Source organism: Ornithodoros turicata, unplaced genomic scaffold, assembly GCF_037126465.1.
Source record: "Ornithodoros turicata isolate Travis unplaced genomic scaffold, ASM3712646v1 Chromosome45, whole genome shotgun sequence".
In the NCBI taxonomy this organism is placed as follows: Eukaryota; Metazoa; Arthropoda; class Arachnida; order Ixodida; family Argasidae; genus Ornithodoros; species Ornithodoros turicata.
Window position 1 is genome coordinate 883,660 of NW_026999376.1, and position 21,792 is coordinate 905,451.

The window sequence follows — 21,792 nt, forward strand, 5'->3', positions numbered from 1 at the left end:
TTCATGAAGGCCCACAGCGTGCACAAATACTTCGTTTGAGGCCAGGGATCGGAACCGTTATTTTTTTCGGTTTGGTTCGGGTTCAGGTTCAGGCTGGGCTCAGCAGCAGCGCAAAATATCGGTTCGAACCGGTTCAGGAAAGTTAATCTTGAGCAGATTGCCATGGGTTGAAAGTAAGCACATCCTTACGATTCTCAAATAACAAATGTAATTTTGTTGTTGTTGTTGTGTAGCCGACACAGCAGTGGTTCGCATCAACACTGCGTGTTACAGATCTGCATTCCCCGTACAACGTTGCATATAGTTGCTACGTTGCGACGTCAGATGCACGTTGTACTCGTTCACTCATCCTATACACTCCTTAATATCCTGGTCAGGGACTGGCCGTTATTTTCACAGCCAAAAATATTATTTACAGAATAAGAGAAGTATGACACTGTTTTAGCGCAGTCCTTCACGGCAAGTGTTCGTCAGCGGAGCTAACGGTCACTGACCTCACAAGAACAAGAAACAAAAGCAACTTCGTAATCGCAACTGTGCCACCTAACATCACCTAGCGTGCACGCTCAGTGTTGGCTCAGGCCCGTTGAACCAAACGGCGAATTCCCGAACGCAGTCAAACGCTACTTCTTCTCCTTCGGGTGCAAGAAATTTGACTCGCCATAGCACGATCCCCAACACAATTGTGTGTATGATGTCATTTGGGATGTCATACCTCGCGCACTTAGGTTGCAGTTTTGTTTTGTTCAATTTCGGTTTCGAATTTGTTTGGCAACGCGGCTCAATCCGCTGTGTAAATCGTAGTTCTGATCTCTCACAATGCACATTACGTCTGAACCGTTTCGCGAACCGGTAATCGACGTAATTTTTTTTCGGTTCAGTTCCTCTTCGGTTCAGCATGAGAAAAATTATTTTGGTTCGGTTCAGTTCCGGTTCAGCGAAAAATATGGGTTTTTAGGGGTTTTCGGTTCGGGTTCTGTTTCGGCTCCGATCCCTGTTTGAGACCGTGCACATCCAGGAACGAAATATGCAAAAGATGCAAACCCGCGATCTTGTCATCGCCTTTTGGAAATTCAAAGGAAGAGGCACACGTCCCCCAAGCAGTAACATACACAGAAATTCGGCGTATCTTGTTGACAACAAAAATCATTTATTGCTTAGTGGAACGCGAAAATCTAGAGCTGCCACATATGTGCATGAATACGCAAACAGCGAACCAATTTAGGATGAAGGCAGGGCTCCGACCATTTGAACCCTATCGATATCATTTGTGATGTCTCGAAAATTACCAACATTGAACGTATAATGGGCCCTTCACAGCTCCATTTTACGTCCGAGCTCAAAGTTCCGTCGTACCACCTGCTGGTTGGATGGTCTTGCAACAGCCAACAGGTCGCGTTGGAGTGATTTCCTATGAGTACCCCGAGCTGTTGATGCCTGTTGGGGAGTTGGTCCCGAAGTCCATTATACCATCCATAAACAACATTTGTCGTTCGAGGACCAACTGCCCCGAACTGAGTTCTGGAAGTATGCAGAGAAGCATTGGAGCTGACCATCAGCCACGGCCTTTCAGTTCTGTGATGTGCACTGATTAGGTCACGAGCGTAGTGCAGCCTGAATTCATCTGGCACGAACAAAAGGTTCCGTACCCGTGAACGCCACAACAATCATGTATCCTCTATGCGGTGGTTTATTAGGTAAAATTTCAGTTGGATAATAAAAAAAAATGATGAAGCGCCGTGTTCAATTTCGATGTGGTGCTAAGCGCTATGCTGTTTGTAATTGCAAAGTGCTTGTTTATTAGATAAGACGATTTATTGCTCTTTTTTACAAACAAGCAAACAAACAAACAAATAAATAAATAAATAAATAAATAAATTGCCTACAGGTCTTATATCCTCTCACTCCAAGCGCGAGCCCGGACATTTGAAATTTCGGATGGATTAAAAAATGGTGAAGACAAGCACAGGGAATAAACGCCGGTTTCTGGATGATGGTGAATGCACTGGAGCTGATCGGAGCTGATTAGAATGACCAAGCCGGATGGATGACCTTGCACGGTGGATGAGGCGGCACGGTGGATGACCTGGCATGTCGTCTAATCAGCTCAGAATGGATGAGGCAGCTCGATGGACAAAACGACACGATGGATGATATGGCACGGTGGATGAGGTGGCACGAAATTGGATGAGGCGGCCACAAGCGTTTTTGTCTTAGGGCGGTGGTAGCGTGATTATCTTATCGGTTTACGTCTGTACGCGGCCTTGTCGATAACTGTTTCGCGCCTTCATGGCTTGGCGATAAAAGGCAGCTTCGGGTTTGTTTTCGCGCAGTCTGCAGTTCGGTGTGCCAGGAGTAGGTTCTGCCCGTGTCAGATCGGCAATAAACAAGTTCGTTCCACATTCGGAGTACGTTGTTCCTCACGGAAAGACACTAGCACACTACAACGTGCGCATAGTTTTTGTGTGTACTAATAGTTTATTCGTAATTTCAATATAGGAAAAACTATCTGTTGCCCCACTCGTGCACATATACGAAATCATCTACCACCCGAGTACGTTTCCGTGTCCTGCCTTCCTGCAAATGTGTAACGGTAGGCTCGTTTACCCGTGCGTCCCTGTAGCCGTGCCGTGTGTCCGTGCATGGTAATACGGAGTTCATACACTTTTTGAGTTAAACAGGAAGCGACGGTTCACATCTCGGAGCTGTAGACCAAGGTTAACACCTGTGAATAGATGAATGCAATGCATCCCCTGTTGCCAGCCCCGCGAGAAAAAAAAAGAGCTTTCGTCATGGCGACACCCCCCATGACGGCGTGAGCGCTGGCAACGGACTCATTATGGCCACTCATTGAAGAAGTGCAAACGGCTAATGACTACGTGTACATTTCGCTCTCGGTGAGAAATGGACATGAAGAACCTTCCCAGTTTTTGTGTGGTTGCCGCGATGCCCTTCTGTTTGGAGTTGTGAAAACCTGTGATAAGTCTTTGTATTTCGAATTGATATGTGTCATTAAACCTGATATGATTTATTTTTCTCTGTTCTCGTCTGGTATTGTTGACCTGCATGATCAGTATGGTTCGGTCAGGGAAAGGGAATACAAAGTCGACGAAGTGCGCGAATATAAACGCGCTATGGCTACCCAAGCAGCACACAATATTGGACCCATATTGGCTGGTCATTGGCGATACGGGTGCAATATGGGACCCGTTTCGCCAAGATTTTCCCCATATTGGCTGAAAATGGGCAATATGGGCCCCATATTGCCCAGTTTCAGCCAATATGGGGAAAATCTTGGGAATATGGGCCCCATATTGCACGCGTACACCCCATATTGACTGGACAGGGTACGTAGCCGTGTTGCACAAATGCCCAAGCAGCACGGCAAGATTGAACGTTGAAGCGTGTGAAATACCCAATTCACTACATCGTTACATTCAACAACTTCCCGCAGATGATACACATTGTTCGAAACAGTCAACGTAACTTGGCATTCCCAACGTAAAGTTCGCTAGAGTTCGACACCTCAACATTCCACGTCTTGAAAGTCGCCGCCATCTTCCTTCGCGATGCCAATGCCAATCGCTCGAGCCGACTGTGAGCAAGCAAGTTGTTTGAGCGTAATCACGCGTCCTACACCTAATGCGCATGCGCGACAGCCCGAACGGACGTTTCATAGGGCTAAAATGTCGCTGGGTGCTGTAATGGTAACGAAATTGCGGCAGGTCAAGTAAAAAACACAATGTTTGATAAGAAGGGATGGCTATTCTGTAAAGTTAGGTGATTTCGAGTTGCTGCAAGCAGTGTAAATTGCTCTGGCGTGTGTCCGTCACCGCCACGAGAGTGTTTCGCTGCTTTGTATTCTCGGAGCGGGTTGGAAATTGTTAGTCCACAGAATATTGCGATCCCAATGAAGGCTTCTGAGGAATCTTTGGTGTTAACACTGTGGGACTGCTTGTGTCCTTCAGCGCGGGCGTAGCACCTGTTCTTCGTTTTTTTTTTGTGTGTGTGTGTGTGTGTGTGTGCAATGCCGTGTTTCTTTCCTTTTCTTTCGTTCTTTTTTTTTTTTTGCAGTGATGTGAACGTGGATCAATAAAAACCAATAAAACGTGGATCCGCAGAAATAAAAAAGCAAAAATCATACAAAAGTAGTGAATATTATACAGCATAATGCTTTATTATTATACGGGCTCCCCGTAGGTGTTATCACAGAAATATTGGCAATACTGGCGCAAAATGGGCTTGCCAATATGGGCTGCCCATATTGGTCCAATATGGAGCCTGGTTGCGCTCCCCATATTGGTCCAATATTGGCAGCCCATATTGGACCAATATTGGTAATCTTGGCAGCCCATATGGGTCCAATATTGGACCAATATTGGCGTGCTGCTTGGGTAATTATCACAGGGGTGGCATCCGAAGTAGTGCTCCGTAGACGAAAGCGTGCTGCGCGAACGCAATGCATCCTGGACAGGTCCTGGTCGCACGTCACAGCAAACGTCAAGGCACACGTGACCTTAAAGATGGCGGCGCCCGTGATCGGCTGCCAAACCGTATGTAAACAATGCGGTTGTTGTTTCTGCGCAACGTTTCGGATGTCTTTCGATCACAGTAGTTATTTTTATCCGATAATGCCGCACTAAAACGTGCAGTTTTGCACATAAGGCCTCGTATTGTTGATGAATTCCAAAAATGTGATGACGACCTCGCGCTAAGACTCACAGAGCCGATGCGATGCACTTAAACTAATTAGAAATGGGCTACCATATTGCGGATGAAGCACCGCATAGTTTACGCTGGCAAAATACGTTCATCTCTTGGCGTTATGACGACGGAAGTATGCCGGTAAGCTGCAAAACGACATGTAAACAAAGTAACATTACTTCAAAATGACGTTTTCTATGCGACCAAGACAAGATGGCAGTTGTGCGAAAAGCACTCGCTTGAGTGTAGTTACAACAGTGGCTGGTTTGTGCACCCCTGTGCTAATTATGTACTGTTATGGGTCTCTTCGATTTGACCTGCACCTCCGGCACTAGTTCATGGCAGTGCCGATGTGGTGCAAGCGCGCGCGCCGCCGACTTAGACAGTGCAAGTGTATAGGTTCAGCACTAGCGCTGCGCGGTCGCCTCCAAAATGAAGAAGCGAGTGCAGGAGCAGGCTAGTCGTCTGCTGTCCGCACCGTGGCCACTCTCATGTTCTTTAGGCTTGCTTTTCCTTCTGTGTCTGATGTTTGTGCGTGTTGTGCTTCATTCCCCTTACTAGTCATTGGAATAACGGTTTGTTATGGCGCGTTACTCGTAAGCATGCAGCGAGGAAGGGAAGATCGTAATCGGGTTCCCGGCTACCGCGAGAACATTGTGGCAGATATTACGAACACCAGTTCTTCCTGCTTTCCTAGTTGGTCCTCCATCTGTGTATATTTTTATTTTAAAAATATTCCCGGCCGCTCCGAAGCTTGCGTCATTTGCCGGCGCAGTGAAGACAAGCGTCCCAAGCAGCACAATGTACTGATACTCGAGTGCAATAGGGGTGGACGGTATGTGTCTTATCAATGTTCCTTAGTTTCAAGAGTCTGTTCAAGGTCTTCCACCTACCCGTCCACCCCTATTGCACTCGACTTTCAGTACATTGTGCTGCTTGGGGTGGTACAGACTTGCCTCGAACAGCGGAGCGCGTGCCGTCGGCGCTGATAGACATCAGGAAACGAGGTTATGATGATCCATTATCTCGTTGAAGGGATGGCCGGTACGCACAACGGGTGATCAGAGAACCGGTGCGGTGCGGCGAACGTATCCGTTGCGTGTACCGAACCTCCCTTCAGGGGGCAGTGGATCGTCCCATTCTCGTTTACAGGTGTCTATCAGCGCCCGATGACACGCTCTCCGCTGTTCGAGGCAAGTCTACGCACGACTGTAACTAATGCTTCCCGTGCAGGCGAGAATTCGAGTTATCCGTTCGGTTTTAGGTCTCAAAATATAACCGCACTATCTCACGCATTTATCGCGACCATGCAACTTCACCGGATTGCTGCCTCACACACGTGCACACATGTCCACCTATGCCGCTGACGCGGACCCGCGTCGTCTGCTCCGCGTGCAGCCATACTGCACTTCCTATATCCAGCGAGTGCAGGACAGTCGTGAACTCGTGCAGAATTACACTCTAAAATCTGCACCTGCTACCTACCCGATCAAATCAGCGGTTCATTAAAGACAGGAGGTCCATAGACGGCGCGCCTTCGAGAACCGTCTCATTCATGAGGTTCGCGCTGCGGCATGAAAAGTTTCAAGCGGTACGTAGCGGGTTTGTTAAGTCTCCGTTGGGTTGAACCGCCTAACTGCGTCGTTAAACCTCAGTGAACCTTCTCTGCTCGCTCACAAAAAAAAAAAGGAAGAAAGAATGTGTACTTCATGAAGTTATCGGCAACGGAAGGAATGTGTTGGCAGTGTTCCAGTAGCCGCTTTTCTTGGGTTCTTGTTCAGTCATGTTGTTGAGCCAGCGTGGTTTGCGTGGCGTCGCTTTACGCGTTTCAGATTTCCAGACCGCAACGAGCTTATGTGGGAAGGCACCGGTACGCGTGTACCAGAACCTTTTGCTACTCTTTATTCATTACACGGTCATCATTCATATTCTTTGTTGCGGCGACCATGAGAAACGATGTGGCCTCCTTTGATTACGAGACTGCAACGTGCTTATGAAGAAAGGCATCGGTATGTACATGTATCTTTTTTGCTGCTTACTGGCTACGTGGTCACCCTCCTATTCGTTTGCTCTACCAGCCGGGTGCTTCGGGTTAGTCTAAGACAGGTAAGTGTTTTGTTACACTGAAAAAAAAATGAAAAAAATAAAAAAAAACAGAACATTGCAGGTTGGATGGCATGTGGCATCAGAACAGTAACGAAATGCAGATAACGGGTGAGCGTGGACCTCTTTGGATCTCTGAGAGGAGAGTGGCGAGTTTGCGGATGTTACTTGTTTCCGAATAGAAAAGATCATAAACATTCACTTCATGATGAAAGAAGGAAGTCACTGAATAGGTTAGCCAGCTGTAGGACACGAACCCACGTCTTCTGGATTACTGCGGCCCAGGGCTCTTTCCAATTGGGATAAGCTAACACACTTCCCCGGTGACTTCAAAGGGTGCGTCATCTGAAGGGACAAACCAACCACTCTCTCACTCAACCCCCTTTCACTCTTACAGTTTGCTCTTTCATGCACACATTCATAGGACAGGATCGACGCAAGCGGCATCTGTTGAACATGATGACAATAGATTGTCTGAGGCTGGAACACATTTCACCTTTTCAGCCTTTTTCAGCAACAACACTTTTTCAGTGACTTGCTTCTTTCATAATTAATTTCTTAGGCACCCGATGCTTTGTATGTACTTGTCCTTTCTATGTGTTCCAGCCTCAGAACATCAATTGCCATCATATTCCCTTCATCGTTTGTTCTGCGAGGTTGAAGATACAGGTAGTTCGTTAGCTCGTTACTTCAGCATTACGTCATGTACGCACGCATATGTCCACATTGTTTCATTACTTGCTATGAGACTGTGCTTTGCAAATAAATGTTTCAAAAGATTCGTTTGCTTCGCCTTTTGTGTGAGCAGAAGCAGTTTTCATTTTTCGTTGGAAACTCGCAGGTCCCAGCGATTCCTGCTGTGCCAAATGACATACGGAGATAACTCGAGGGCACAACTGAGTGCGGAATTGTACCTAGATGAACTGTGTTTTTTTTTCTTTCTTTTTTTCGTACCACACTTGTTTTCAGATCTTGTTCTTTGTCGCAGGGTTGAAAAACAACAACAACTTTATTTCACAGGATAATGGACTACTTTACACATACAATGCGATACTTTTCACATATATCTTACAGGATAATGGGTGGGGAGTTTCATCGCCGAGGCGATACTCTACCCCATTGCTGGAGGTGAAGCAGGGAATGATGGAATGATGGCCCCGTTACAATGAGGATCGAAGTCCTGTGGCGTCCAAAAAGGCGAAGAGAGCCTTGAGGACAGAGCGTTGGTGAGCTGGATGCGACCAGGGGCCAAGCAATTTGGTGAGGGAGAGGGGACGGGAGTCTAGCTCGTTGAGGGAGGCGGAGAGTACGGAGCGGGAAGGGTGGTAGTGTGGGCAATGGAGAAGAATGTGCTCGAGATCTTCAACAGCATCGCAGTGATTGCAGTGGGGAGAGTTAACTTATCGCAAGCGATAGCGCCACTGTGCTGTGAAGGCCAAGTCGAGGCGCATTCGATGAACTAATGACGATGAACAATGAACTAATGTCTTGACGAGTGCAGGGTTTAAGAAACCGACGAGGGAGCATAATGTGTTATTGTATTGTGAACGTATTCCCTGAGCTGCCTTATGTAACACGTCATGCGCGTCCAATCACTATATCTAAAGGTACGCATCGCTTCCATTAAACTTTGCAGGTTCCTTACATCGGACGACAGGGCAACTTTGGACCGCAGTGAATCGCAGCGCGTAGGTTTGAAAGCCGAACTGCTTGGCTCGAGTTCTGACCAGGGCCGGTGCTAGGGGTGTGCGGGGCCTGAGGCAAATGCACATTGCGGGGCCTGCTTTACACCAGCAGTAATGAAAATATAACAGATGATAAGATTTTCGCAGTACGGGAAATAGAACTCGGAATAGAACGCGAATACAGAACTCGTGGAGCATGCGATAAAAAACCAGCACACATTCAATTTCGACAATGTCACCACTCTGGCACGTGAACAAAGATGGGGAGTGAGAAGATTCCTTGAGTCATGGCACATACACCATGAGAAGAATTCCTGTAACAACCACAAGGGGCCACTGCCAGATTGTTATAAGTACTCGCGCGCTGTTGTTTCTTTGCTGATGACGACGTCTGCATAGACGTCGAAACGTCCAGACAAATTTTGTTACTTTGTTTGTTATGTAAGCCATTGCTATCCCTCTTTTTATTAAACATGACTCCTGGCTTCTGGTCTATTTTCAAGTACGGGAAATGGCAGTAGGAGAGAAGGGTGCGAAATCCTCCGTACAGCTTGCAGGGTTGGCGGATTTTTCTTAATTGTTTTCTTAATTCCACTTTAGCGCGTCGAAGCAACTGTGGCCATGGGCAGCGTACATATGTCGACAGCTGATGGAGAGAGGACAGCAAGAAGGAGTGGGGCACAAGGGGGTTAGTATGCGTCCTGGGCCGACTTCAGGGGGAACTATGGCAACATTCGTCTCGAAAGGCTTCGGAAAACCCAGGGAAAGCCTCAGACAGCACAAACGGTGACAGGATTCGAACCCGTGTTCACCTCCCAGTGTCGGCGTGGAAAGCGACCATCCTCACCACTATGCCACGGGAGCTGGTGATCTTTCTTAAAAGTGGGACTTTTTCTCATCACACGACGAAATGGCACGTGACACATTATTTTCTCATTTCTGTTTTAGTCGAAGATAGCGCGTGCGATTAAGTGCACGCTCGATATTAAAAAAAAAAGAAAGTAATCCCTGGTTGAGGGCTTCGTGTGCGGGGCCTATGCAAGCGCGGGGCCTAAGGCGGTCGCCTTACTCGCCCCCCCCCCCCCCTATCGCCGACCCTTTTTCTGATCTGTATACATATTTCGTTAGCAGGTGTTCCCGGCAGTGGGTATGCCCGCTAGGCCTTTCGTGTGTATGAACACCTACCAATCCACAGGGAAGAGTCACAATGCCGGTGCAATGCGGTGGTCGCGTGGTGGTGCGGTGGTCGCGTGCAATGCCGGAGGCCGCCCTTAGATACCCCATTGTTACCAGACGTTGGCTTGCGTTTGATTGTAGCGCGCTAAAGATCCAGTTGAAGCACAATCCAAGCCAGGCCAAGTCACCGAAGGAGAAATGGACGACTGCGCCTGGTACGACCACGACAGGTACGCTATGTGATGCACGCAGCCGTGCACTAGATCCTTCCGATTTCCTCAACACGTTTAAAAACGGGACCAAAAAGTGAAACACGACACAGAAAGTTGTTATACGCGTTTTATTTGGACATATAAAGATTATATTCATTCGCAGAAACAACAAAAACAGTTTGCCGCTAAACTTAGCGCGCTGAAGTGATCCGGAACGGCAACAGTGGGGTATCTAGTGGCGGCCTTCTTCGTTGCACGCTTTTCCGAGGTGAGTTTGGGGGACCTGAGTCACAGTGCAACTCTCTGCCGAACTCCTATGTGTGTCAACGGAGTTTGCGTTCCGTGCACGACTCTATACCGACACCGAACTTCACGCTGTGATATCGACAACTCAACAGGGGAAAAAAAGTGCTTCTCGTGTGCACATGTGTTTCTTTTTCCTTCTCATGCGCCCCGGCCTGTTCCCGCTCCAACTGTGCCAACGCTGGAGTGTTATTGGATAACCTCGGTAAAGTATGTTTGAAATAAGCGTACATTCGTTTTGTATATGTGGCTGTATTTGTTGGAATTCCATGCACGCATAATGTGACACTGGAAAATAAAGTGAATTTGGTTTGTATATTGCATACATTTTTGTCAGCCAGGCGGGGCAACCTTCAGTGGTAGATAGAGACAGCTGCTGCTACATAGCACGAGAGAGCGTTTGAAAGAGCGCGAGGCAAAATACAAGCCCCTGGGAACCGCCTGAATGCGAGCACCGAGGACGCGGTTCAAAGCCGCGTAGAAACCCTTCAATTCAGCCTCGGGCGACATGTTTGCAATATTGTCACTCCTGAATATTGTAACTCCTCGGTAGTCAAGCGGCGTGAGATTTAGTGTTGTGCTTCACCGTTACAAAACGAATACGGAAGTGCTCCACAGCCTGAACTGGTTCAAGGTGTGCAGCCAAACGGAAGACACCTCCTTATTCATACTGCTGACGTAATCTCTGACGTCATTTATTTACTACCGTAAGGGTCTGCACAACGGGTGGATGGCGCTGACGGTCTCTATCATGCGGAGTTGTAGACGTTACTCGAAAAAAAACTAATTAATTACAGTTACTACTACGCGAAAAGTTATTTCATACCGTTACAAATTACAGCATCAAAAATGTAATACGTTACCGATTACAGATGTAACGCGTTACTTTTTCCGTTACGTTTAAATTGTTGGCCATATAGCAAAACCAACAAGCCTGCAGTGAACGCAACCATGCAGCTCTTGTTGCAATTTCTAATATGAGACACCAACATACACGATAAGTGAAATCTGCAAATACATTTGAAAGCAACGTACAAAACACATACACGCGTTTATTACAGATTCATATTCAGATTACAGATTCATCGAAACATTCGCTTGGTTTTGTTACTATTGTTATGTTCAGCGCGCACAATTTATGAATCAATACGGTCACCTATTTTACTGCTGCTCCAGTAGGTCTCGGTTGTAAGGTATTATCATATTACTGTGGTGTGCATGGAACACGTGTGGACTACATAGAGACGGCCATCACAGTGACCTCTGCGACATTGCTTCAGTCCAACTCGTGGTGGAACAGAAGGACAGATTGGCTTGCTGAAAAGGGTTGCCACTGTTGACAGAAGGTTACAAAAGTAATCGATTACTTAGTAGTTGATTAACAAAAATTGTAATCAGACTACCTGAAAAATTACTTGCTTACAAAATTAACTAATGACGTTAAAATTACTGAAAAAGTAATTGATTACTAGTAACGCAATCACTAGTAACGCGTTACGTACAACTCTGCTATCATGGTGTCATTTTGAAGACGCTGGGCCCTATAGGAGTTTTGCTACCTGTCTAATATTGCTTGGATCAAGTGTTTTCAACGTATTGGCCCAGCGAGACGGCGCACTAAGATGGCTCTGCTCCTTCAATATGACGTCGTCCACGAGAAAAGAGCTACGCGATTATCTATTCCGTGGTTTTGCGAAGCATTTATAATCATGAGCCATCTCCCATTCTCTCGCGACAAGATACCGTGCCCGCTCAGTCACGTTCAAGTCCTCTACATGTTTAAAAAAAAAACAACTTGAGTGTTTGCGGTGGAACACGGGCAGCGTGGCCTGAGAAGATAACGTTCCACTGACATACTCCCGCAGCTTAAAGATCGTGTGCCGCTTCCTCTCACATTCCTCAGCCAATACTTTAAAGGGGCCGTAAACAGGCCACCAAACATTTCTTAAATAATGGTACCCCATGAAAGAACGCAGATCGTACTACCCAAATATACATTTCGTTCAGCTCGTGCAAGCTCATTGACCCATATAGCTGCTACAAAAGATGAGTAACCAGCGAGCCTCTCTCGACCACGCATACGTCACATGGCTACGTTGCGCTTTGCCGTCCAATCGGGGGGGCCGAGCTGCGCACATGACGTTTCAAATTACCAGCCAATAAACATACTTCGTTATCAGCTGTGAGTCGGAGCGCTCAGTTTGTTTGTGTGAAACGACGTTTTGCGCTCCGTGGTTCCGAAATTCAACGTCATGACATCTTCAACATCTCCGGCTGGCGCAAACGTCAACAGTTGGGTTGCTATCACATGACAGGATTCGAACCCGGGTTCCTCCCAGTCACGACAGGACATGTACCACTGTACACTGTACATGTATCCACTGTACCACGCGAGCTGGTGCCGCGGTGCCGCATGGCTCAAACCAAAGTACGGCAGCCCAGTTGTCGGAACCATTCAAAGATGACGAAGATATTCCATCGCGCACCTACCTAAGATTCCAGAACTGTAGTCCCGGATATTCATTCGCGCTCGTGGTGTGCTGTGTGCTACTGCTCAGAAAACGTAGTGCGCGTATGATACCCAAAATTAAACGCATTTCTTTTTCGGTTTGAGGCTGTAACTGTTTAGATTTTGAATAGAAGATGATTCACGTTCATCTAGTCTAATTCCGCATTTGAAATAAAAATCATACGTGGAACACTCGATCATAATTGGTGAGGAAAGCGCTACGTCAAAATGACGTAAAGTTAGAGCGCGGGGCGGAGCTAAAATGCGAAAGACTGCAGTGAATATTTCATCCGTATGCAAGCGCCTTTTGTTTTTGAGCGTTAGTAATTGCAAGGAGTTTTCACTGCCTAAGCTCCAATAATATAACAAAAAGAAATGTGCACCTTTTGTACCTGTTTACGGCCCCTTTAAATGAGCTATGAACTGTACCAAGCGAGCCCGCCTACCGTGTCGGCTCCAAGCGGCGATTTCAACGTGTTGTCTGTGACACCTTTTGTGTAGGTGAACTTGATAGGTGCGTATCTTCAGCAGATAGCACGCTCCTAGCCAATCATCTTCCCGAATGACAACGTTCTCGCCCATGATTTGTTGATAACGAGAGGCGAAGCCTATTATATATCTATTACGCACGGCTACAAAATGGGCTACGCCAACCCGTTTTCAACAAATCAGAGGCGAGAACGTTGTCATTCGGGATGATGGCTGGCTACACTCTTAGAAATGGACTTCACCACATAGCACGCTTCTAGCCAACCATCATCCCGAATGACAACGTTTTCGTCCCTGATTTGTTGAAAACAGAAGGCGGAGCCTATTCTGTGCCATTATGCACGGCACAGAATAGGCTCCGCCTTCCGTTTTCAACAAATCGGGGACGAGAACGTTGTCATTCGGGATGATGGTTGGCTAGAAGCGTGCTATGTGGTGAAGTTCATTTCTAAGAGTGTAGGAGCGTGCCATGTAGTGAAGTTCATCTTGAAGAGGGTAAAGTAGAACGTTATGTGTACCTCCGCGTTGGCGTCTGATTGGGTGCTACAATTCTTCAGATGACGTAACGATGGATAGAGGTATATGGACGGTGGTGCGTTTACTCGCCGGAATACGAAAGAGAGTGCGTTTTTGTATTAACGCTGCACAAGTTATGAAGGAGAAGAATCGAACAATAAATTGTAAATTGAAATACGAAGCGTAGAAGAACAATATTACATCTTTTAAACCCGTAACTAAATACATCCAGATAGGAGTTCGTACCTCCTTTAAGCACAATTCAAGACTCACCCTTTCCACGATAGTGCTTCCGTAGAAGTCGTTGTCGTACTCCCAACTCACACATTTGGTTCTAGTCTTATTATCCCGCTTGTCGAGATCCCACATTTCACAGCGACTGTACCTGTCCGCAGTCACCGCTGGGACGGCCATCGCCTTCCACTTTTGAACGGGCATATCCTTGTAAGGCTCCGTCCTTGCGCACCAATGGTCCATGTCTGGCGCGACCACGATCAGAATGAAGGTCTGATATGCACCAAATATACTGATGGCTGCAGCGAAGACGAACGTTGTCCGTTGAAAAGGGCCATATTTGCCAATGATATCGGTCAAGTCTACTCTCTTGTGTACGGACATGTTGACTTGCGTTGCGATGCAGCGCGAGGTCTGGCGACTGATACTCCTTTGGCACGACTTAAGTGCTGCCGTCGACAGAGATAGCCGGACTTTATAGCGCTGTTGGTCAGGTGCATGCAATGCGATAGAGGCACGCAGTCTGCAGCACTCGTCCCGGGCGTCAGAAGAGAGGAAGCTGTCAAGTAATTGCGATATAGTTTTTAATGGTTTCTAATATAATTGTAAATGCAAGCAATATACAGGGTGAAAAAATTTGAAACCCGAGAAAGGGACAGAGGAGGGACGACACGACACGTCCTGCCTCCTCTGTCCCTTTCCGGGGTTCCAAATTTTTTCACCATGTACCAGCTGGCCTGCACCCTTGCCCTTTTGCCATTAATATACAGGGTGTCCCAGAAAACGTGTCACTGAATTATAATAAAAAAACTACGCCACCTAGAATCATGCGGTCAAGTGCATTTGTTCTTATTAGGTTTTTGCCACCTCCTAATGTGAATGTCATGTACTCCAAGTTTAATTATGTAAATATTTGCGAACGGAACTCGAAAATTTGCCAAGTAAAGGTCACTTTTTTACCCCACCAATATGACGAACCTGCCGAATTCACTCAAATTCATAATAATTCACAGTGATATTCACGAGCTATCCCATAGGAAAAAATAGCCGAATATCATGCTTTTCGGAGCATCGGATCATAGCGCGCGATGACTTTTTGAGCGCAATCGCTCTCAGTGCGACGAAAGGAGTTTCCGAAGCAAGCCCACAGAGTGATAGTAGAAAAAGTAACAGTTCCTAAAATTGGGAGAGGGAAAGCATTATCCCAGCGAAAGTCGGACGTGATAAGCCGTGCCTGTTTTATCTCTTTCTGCGATGTCGGGAAGGGCTGGGTTTCCAACCTCCTTTCGCCGGACTGACAAAGACTGCGCTGAAAAATTCATCGCGCGCTATTCTGTGCGACGTCCGTAGACCATGATGTTCAGGTATTTTTTTTTCGATGGGATAGCTCCTGAATATCCCTGTCATTTATCATTAATTTGACTAAATTAAACACGCTTTTAAGATTGGTGGGGTAAAAAAGTGACCTTTACTAGGCAAATTTCCGACTTAAGCTCGCAAAAATTTACATAATTAAACTTACGTTACACGACATTCACATGAGGAGGTGGCAAAAACCCAGTAAGAACAAATGCCATTGACCGCATGACTCTAGGTGGTGTACTTTTTTGCTTATAATTCAATCACACAGGGGGGGAGGGATATATATTTATAGAATGGATCAATGACACGTTTTCTGGGACACCCTGTATGTTTTAACATGCGTATTGTTCGTATAAATATGTAAGGTGCCAGCAGCCCAATAAAGAGGTAGAGGAATGGGTCACGAGTCTAAATCAATCGAGGAACCAGAGACACGACTGCATAATCTTACAAAATAGTTGGCATTTTCGGAAAATTGTATGCCCTTTAATTGTATATATAAATAATAACGTTTTTGAAATCGCATCATTTTTTTCTGCTTTGCTGTTGTTTTTGAATATGTTTCGTTTGTTGTTCGGGTGTTTTCTCGCACGGATGTTGCTGACGACAGAGGCGCAAAGATTAAAACAGTAACAACCTGTTAGTTTTAGAGCTTATGATGAGCGTCACTTTCTACCCTTCCTCACTCCAAACCTCGACCTATGAACAATTTTTTTTAGCCGCTCATAAATCGAAGGTTGACTCTATTTAGTAATTCACTTTAAGAACAATTTTAAGGCAGTGGTTCCATATTTTCGCCGGTATTTAGTAGGCCACGTGGAGAATGTAACTTACGTTGATGCGGAAAATGCTATACATCATATACTACATTACGAATGCAACTCATACATTTTGTAAAGCAAGGGTTAAGGGCTAGACAACTATAAAATGTTAATAACGCACCAAAAATTATATAGCAGCGTGAAATTCACAACAACAAGATCTTCATCACGTACAGTATACATACCGAGTGAGTGCGTCGGTGAGCATTCCCTCACACACCAACAACGCAGATATCTATACAGCTCGGCAACCGGGGACGTTATTGAAGAGACGCAATAGGGAAATGCAATTGATGCGCCTCGACTGCACTGAACGCGATAAATCGGCGGATGGATCAAATAAGATTCAGTTGTCTGTTAACGACCGGAGGGCTGTACCTCGAAATAAAGTGATCGAAGTCGCCGTTGCAAAATAAGCTGCTGGAAACAAATGTTTTGTTGCGTCCTAATTTAAAACAAGCCGCCGGAAATGTGCAGCCGCGCGCGGGAAAATGTCAACAGAAAACTTAGATGATTCTGGACATAAAGAAAGTAGAAACGCAAATGCCGAACTTGGATTAATCTGATAAGGTAAAACAAAGTAAATCAAGTACACTAACTACTACACTACACTAAGCTAATGGTGCTTCTGCGCGTCCGCCTTGCTCGGCGTAACGGCAGCTAAAATGTGGCCTCCATTCGCTAAAACTATTTCGACAGACATCGAAGACTCGTGAACCTGAGAGTTTAATCATATAGTGATATCGGCAGTCACGGCATGTCATCCTACAAAGTAATCGACCAGTTTCATTGTTTTACAACCGGGAATATTGCAAGGCCCTCCCATTGAGATATTCCTCATGTGTACGTATACTGCTTGCAGGCTAGCTTCACGTGTGATCCGAATTGCCTGTGTAAGCGCGCTCAAGTTCATGTTCAGCCTTACATTACACAGGAATGTCCAGGAATTTCTTCTTGAGATTATACAGGGTGTCCCAGCTAAATGTGGCCATATATTTTTTTAAAATATATCTATCACTTTTTCCGAGATGAAATCAATTGCAATATAGCTTATGCTGAGGGGCACTCCCTAGGGGGGCATTAGCAGACTCCTAAGGCAATGTCTTAATTAACTTTCAATAATTAACTTTTTGATTATAAGAGCTACGAAGTTGTTCCAATGAGAACATCTGACCTCTTCGGTCACCGGATGCCAAATAAGTTTTCAGAACAAAAATTCGTTCGATAGATCGTCCGAAAAAAAATCGTGAAGGAACACCATTTTTTTTCTTTATTTTATTCATTGCGCATCTTCGAAGAAGCGTCTTTCCTTTACCCCCAGTGTCTGAGAGAGAAAGAGCACAGTGCCGCCTCATGCGTCGAAGATTAGCTTTAACTTGAGGAAACAAAACAAAAAGAAATGTACCCGGGGGCTCTATCGGCAACTGCCCTTATCTTGGGCTGCATTTTCTGCTTTCTTTTAATCTTTTTCCAGGACGCAAGAGGCGATAGTGTGCTCTTTCATCCTCTCGTGTTGGTGGTGAAGGAAAGACGCGTCTCTAGAGATGGGCAATGAATAAAATAAAGAAAAAATGGTGTTCCTTCACGAATTTTTTGCGTTCGATCTATCGAACGAATATTTGTTCTGAAAACGTGTTTGGTATCTGGTGACCGAAGAGGTCAGATGTCCTCATTGGAACAACTTCGTAGCTTTTATAATTAGAATGTTAATTATTGAAAGTTAATTATGACATTGCTTTAGGAGTCTGATAATGTCCTCCTAGGGAGTGCCCTTCAGCATATGCTATATTGCAATTGATTTCATCTCGGAAAAAGTGATAGATATATTTTAAAAAAATGTGGTCACATTTAGCTGGGACAGCCTGTATATGTGGTAATGTGTAAAGAAATCAGAAAGTATAGACATCGCAGCTATGTGTTACAATGATGTACATCACAAATGTCATTTTTAAATCTTGGAATTCATTTTCAATCTAACTGAAATACACATAAACTGCGTGTGGATTTGCCAAGCACTCTGCTAAATGAGTAGGATTTTGATTAACCAGGTTGGTAAACTGGTGTAAACGACACAGCCCAGTAGAGCCGTCTCTGTTAGAAAATAATATAGGCAACATTCGACTTGAGGCTTCAACAGAACACTGGCCAACAGTGTTTAATTGAACAGTTAAGTCCATTGCTGCGCACGTAACATACAGGATGTTTGCTCTAACGTGCCCAGAAATTTTATGTAAAGCGTGCGATAAAAGAGAAACCAGCGCTACTTTTCAGCTACTTCACTAGGAAACAGGTGCTACTAGTGAAGAAGTACCTGTTTCTTACTCAACTAGCAGAAAAGTACCACTTGCTTTTCTTTTATCGCTCGCTTTGAATATAATTTCTGGACACGTTAAAGCACAACACCCTGTATAATCGAGCCCAATATCCTGGAGGCAGGTTGTGCAGGTTCAGGCAAGGTCCCATCAACGTCCTGGATTTTCATTGTTTTTTATATTTAGAAGGTCAGCGTACGTGATGATCAACAGCGGTAAAATGAATAATTTCTACCGAATAGTTTTCGCGCAAAAAAAAAAAGAATAAGAGAGAATGAAAGAAAACGAGAAAATCCGGCCCTGTGAATTCCAGTGTTTCAGTATTGCCCTGTTTCTAGGCGTATGTCTCTTGGATTTTAAAAGATATCGTAGTGAATTTTTTTATGTTTTAGTATGCCTACAGGCCAGCAGTCCGAGAGAAAATTTTGGCGCGCACGTGCAACACTTTGTGCTATCAAAAGTAGCGAACGTATTGGCGTAGCTGGCGTAAATTCTGTTTAAACTTCGACGCATGATTTCTCTGGCTGTAGATGTACCGCATTGCCATACATGGTATAATTTCACTCAACTTTTAACACTATTTCATCTGATATATCTATCGTGCATGCACTTCTTACAGGTATCTGCTAAAACAGCCAAATGTTGAGGCATATATAGAAAAAAAACACGGATTTTGTGATTCCCTTTCTCGAAAAGGCCCTGTTCGATTTCATTTATATTTTGGCAGGACATCGTCCGATGTTTGACCTTTCATGTAACGTAAAAAAAAATTCTTCTTCAAAAGGCGTACACTAGCGATGAGAGCGTTAAAACGCGGCCCTACTCTCCGTGCGGCTGGCGGTACCGCGGTTTCGCGTGCCTCCAGTCGATGCGCCCTTTGTTTGGGCAAAGTTGTCTGGCCTTAGCCTTACCTAGAGTCACTAAATAAGCTTCGCTTCAGAGTATCGACACTGAGTTCCAAGAGCGAGCATGCGCCATCTTGTTTCCGCGCCACGCTACCCACGCGCAAGCACACTGCGCACGTCAGAGCCGTATATAGAGAGAGTTTGGCCATCTTTTGATCTTTTGCCGCTTCACGGGCGGAGCCTGTTTTGACGTCAGAGTCGGTGTTGCACCGCCCAAAAAGCCTGAATCCAAGGGAAATCCGATTATCAGCCAGCAGGTAGGCGCCATCTTGATGCAGTTCACCGGCTGGTCGACTTGTACTTTTGTCGCGCTCAATGTAATCTACCAGGGTCGCCGGCTTATCACCCACAAGCGCCGTGAAATGGGAGCTTTGTTACCAAACTGAAAGGATTCAAGGACGAAGGGGTCTCGAAGGGCGCGGTACGCACGTGTCTTCCCCCTTGCATCGTGACCAACGCTTTGCATCAACATGGCGTCGGCGACAGGTTGACGGCTGGACAACAATAGAGCGCGGAGAGGGAGGTCGTTCAGCCGTGACGTTGCATGACGCGGTTCAAGTTAGGCTCCTCCTAATGGCCAAACTCTCTCTATAAATGGCTCTGGCGCACGTTAGCGCACAATGCCATCTATCGTGCGCCGGTAAAATGTTCCTTTCGTTTACAAGCAGAAGTTGGCGACCTTGAGCTCACCTTCACATCTTCGAGACGCTCTGGTGGACAATACATGGATTATCGCACAGCAATCATTGCACGCTCCTCTATCCCACAGCGAGCATTATGTTAGCCGTCCTCAACTGAGGATGATACCGGTGTGGTGTGGAAACAAGATGGCGCTCCTGCTCTCCCTTTGACCTCAGTGTCGATACTCTGAAGCGAAGCTTATTTAGTGACTCTAGCTTTACCAGAGCTATTCGTCGGCAAACTTTTGACGTCCTGCTGAAGGAAGAATCCACGCCTGGGAGTTCGTTATTTTCCACAAAGCTTCTGAATGAGATCCTACGTTGCCGTAAAGTCGTATTTCAACGACTAAATGACCAGCGAAGGTAAAATCTCTGTCTTGCAAGCTGCGTACACGATGAAACCTGTACTGTACAGATAGATGTCGAGTTAGGAGTTGCTTTTTCCAGGGTTACCGCAACTTCCTACGAAGCTCCCTTTACTTCATTTTACGATATTTTTAAGTTACGCAGATGGCTTTCAGCACAAAACACGTGTTCTGTGCTGAAGTTGCAGCAGTACATTTCCTCTCAGAGGTAAGGAAGTGGGCGGGTTCTCACATTTGTCATACATGCATTTGAGACGTTCAGAGCAAAGCCATACGGGAGAAAAATACTAATCAGCCTTGCAAGACGCGCATAATGCATTTCGATTTCACTGAAAACTGGACAATAGCTATGCCTAGCAAAATACAAGCGAGCCACTGGGGAAAAACATGTTTCCATGTTCACCTCTAAAACGTAAGACTATTTGCAGACAACTGCGTAATATATCGTAGAATTCCTTCGGGGGACGACCATGTAGCATTGCAGAACGACCTTAACAAAATACGCGCCTGGTGTACTACATGGCAAATGTCGTTGAACATAGGCAAATGCAAAGCAGTGAATTTCTCCCGTAATCGTGACATCATCACTTTTGCGTACACGTCACATAACATTCCACTATTGCACGTGCCTACCTACAAGTATCTTGGAATTCATGTCGCGTACGACCTCTCATGGACGTGTCATGTAAACCACATCATTTCCACTGTCAATCAAGCTCTTGGATACTTACGTCGTAATTTTAAACATGCTCCATCCGACCTAAAACGGCTATCATACCTAGCGATTGTTCGTCCAAAGTTGGAGTACGCTTCGTCCATCTAGGATCCGCACCAACAATATCTCACTAATTCCATTGAAGCCGTTCAGAACCGTGCATCCAGATTCATACTCTCTAACTATGATTATCACGCATCTACATCAAGCATGAAATCTGAACTTAATATTGCTAGCCTTTCAGACAGACGTGCCGTAGCGCGATTGTGCTTGTTGTACAAGTTATTTTTTCTTTGTCCATCACAGCCTGAATTCCTGACGTCTGCAGTACACACCTCATCACGACTGACGACGACTTGCTTTAAACTAAATCGCCCTCTCTGTCGAACATTAATATATGATACATCCTTTGCTCTCCTCACCATAAGAGAGTGGAACTCGCTTCCCCTATCCGTTGTCTCACAAACTTCCGTGACACACTTCAAGCAGGCATTGATTCCCTATCTTTCATCAGTACATCGTCAACAAACTAATTTACAATAGAATGCTCGCTAACCTGTGCATCAACCGATACAGTGAACTCACCCACTTCCGGCAGCAGCTAGGGTGTCGCACCGAAGAAAAAGTTCGCCGCTCGCGCGTGCCGTAAACTTTTGTCCCAACCTGTACAAGGAAAAATACCCACGAATATCTTTACCGTC

General features: G+C 45.7%; 1 protein-coding gene across 2 annotated transcripts in view; it reads right to left on the minus strand.

Annotated features, from left to right (window-relative positions):
- The window catches only part of LOC135374175 (organic cation transporter protein-like), a 107,140-nt gene that overhangs the window by 80,762 nt on the left and 4,586 nt on the right, over window positions 1-21,792 (minus strand). The window contains exons 1-2 of one of the 2 annotated variants that reach the window (XM_064607189.1): window positions 16,300-16,339; window positions 13,971-14,490 (exon numbers count right to left, since the gene is read on the minus strand). In XM_064607189.1, coding sequence (XP_064463259.1) covers window positions 13,971-14,490; window positions 16,300-16,322 — 543 coding nt within the window. In that variant the 5' untranslated portion in view covers window positions 16,323-16,339. Of the gene's footprint in view, window positions 1-13,970; window positions 14,491-16,299; window positions 16,340-21,792 lie in introns of those variants that run through there. The other variant, XM_064607190.1, reaches the window with a different exon arrangement.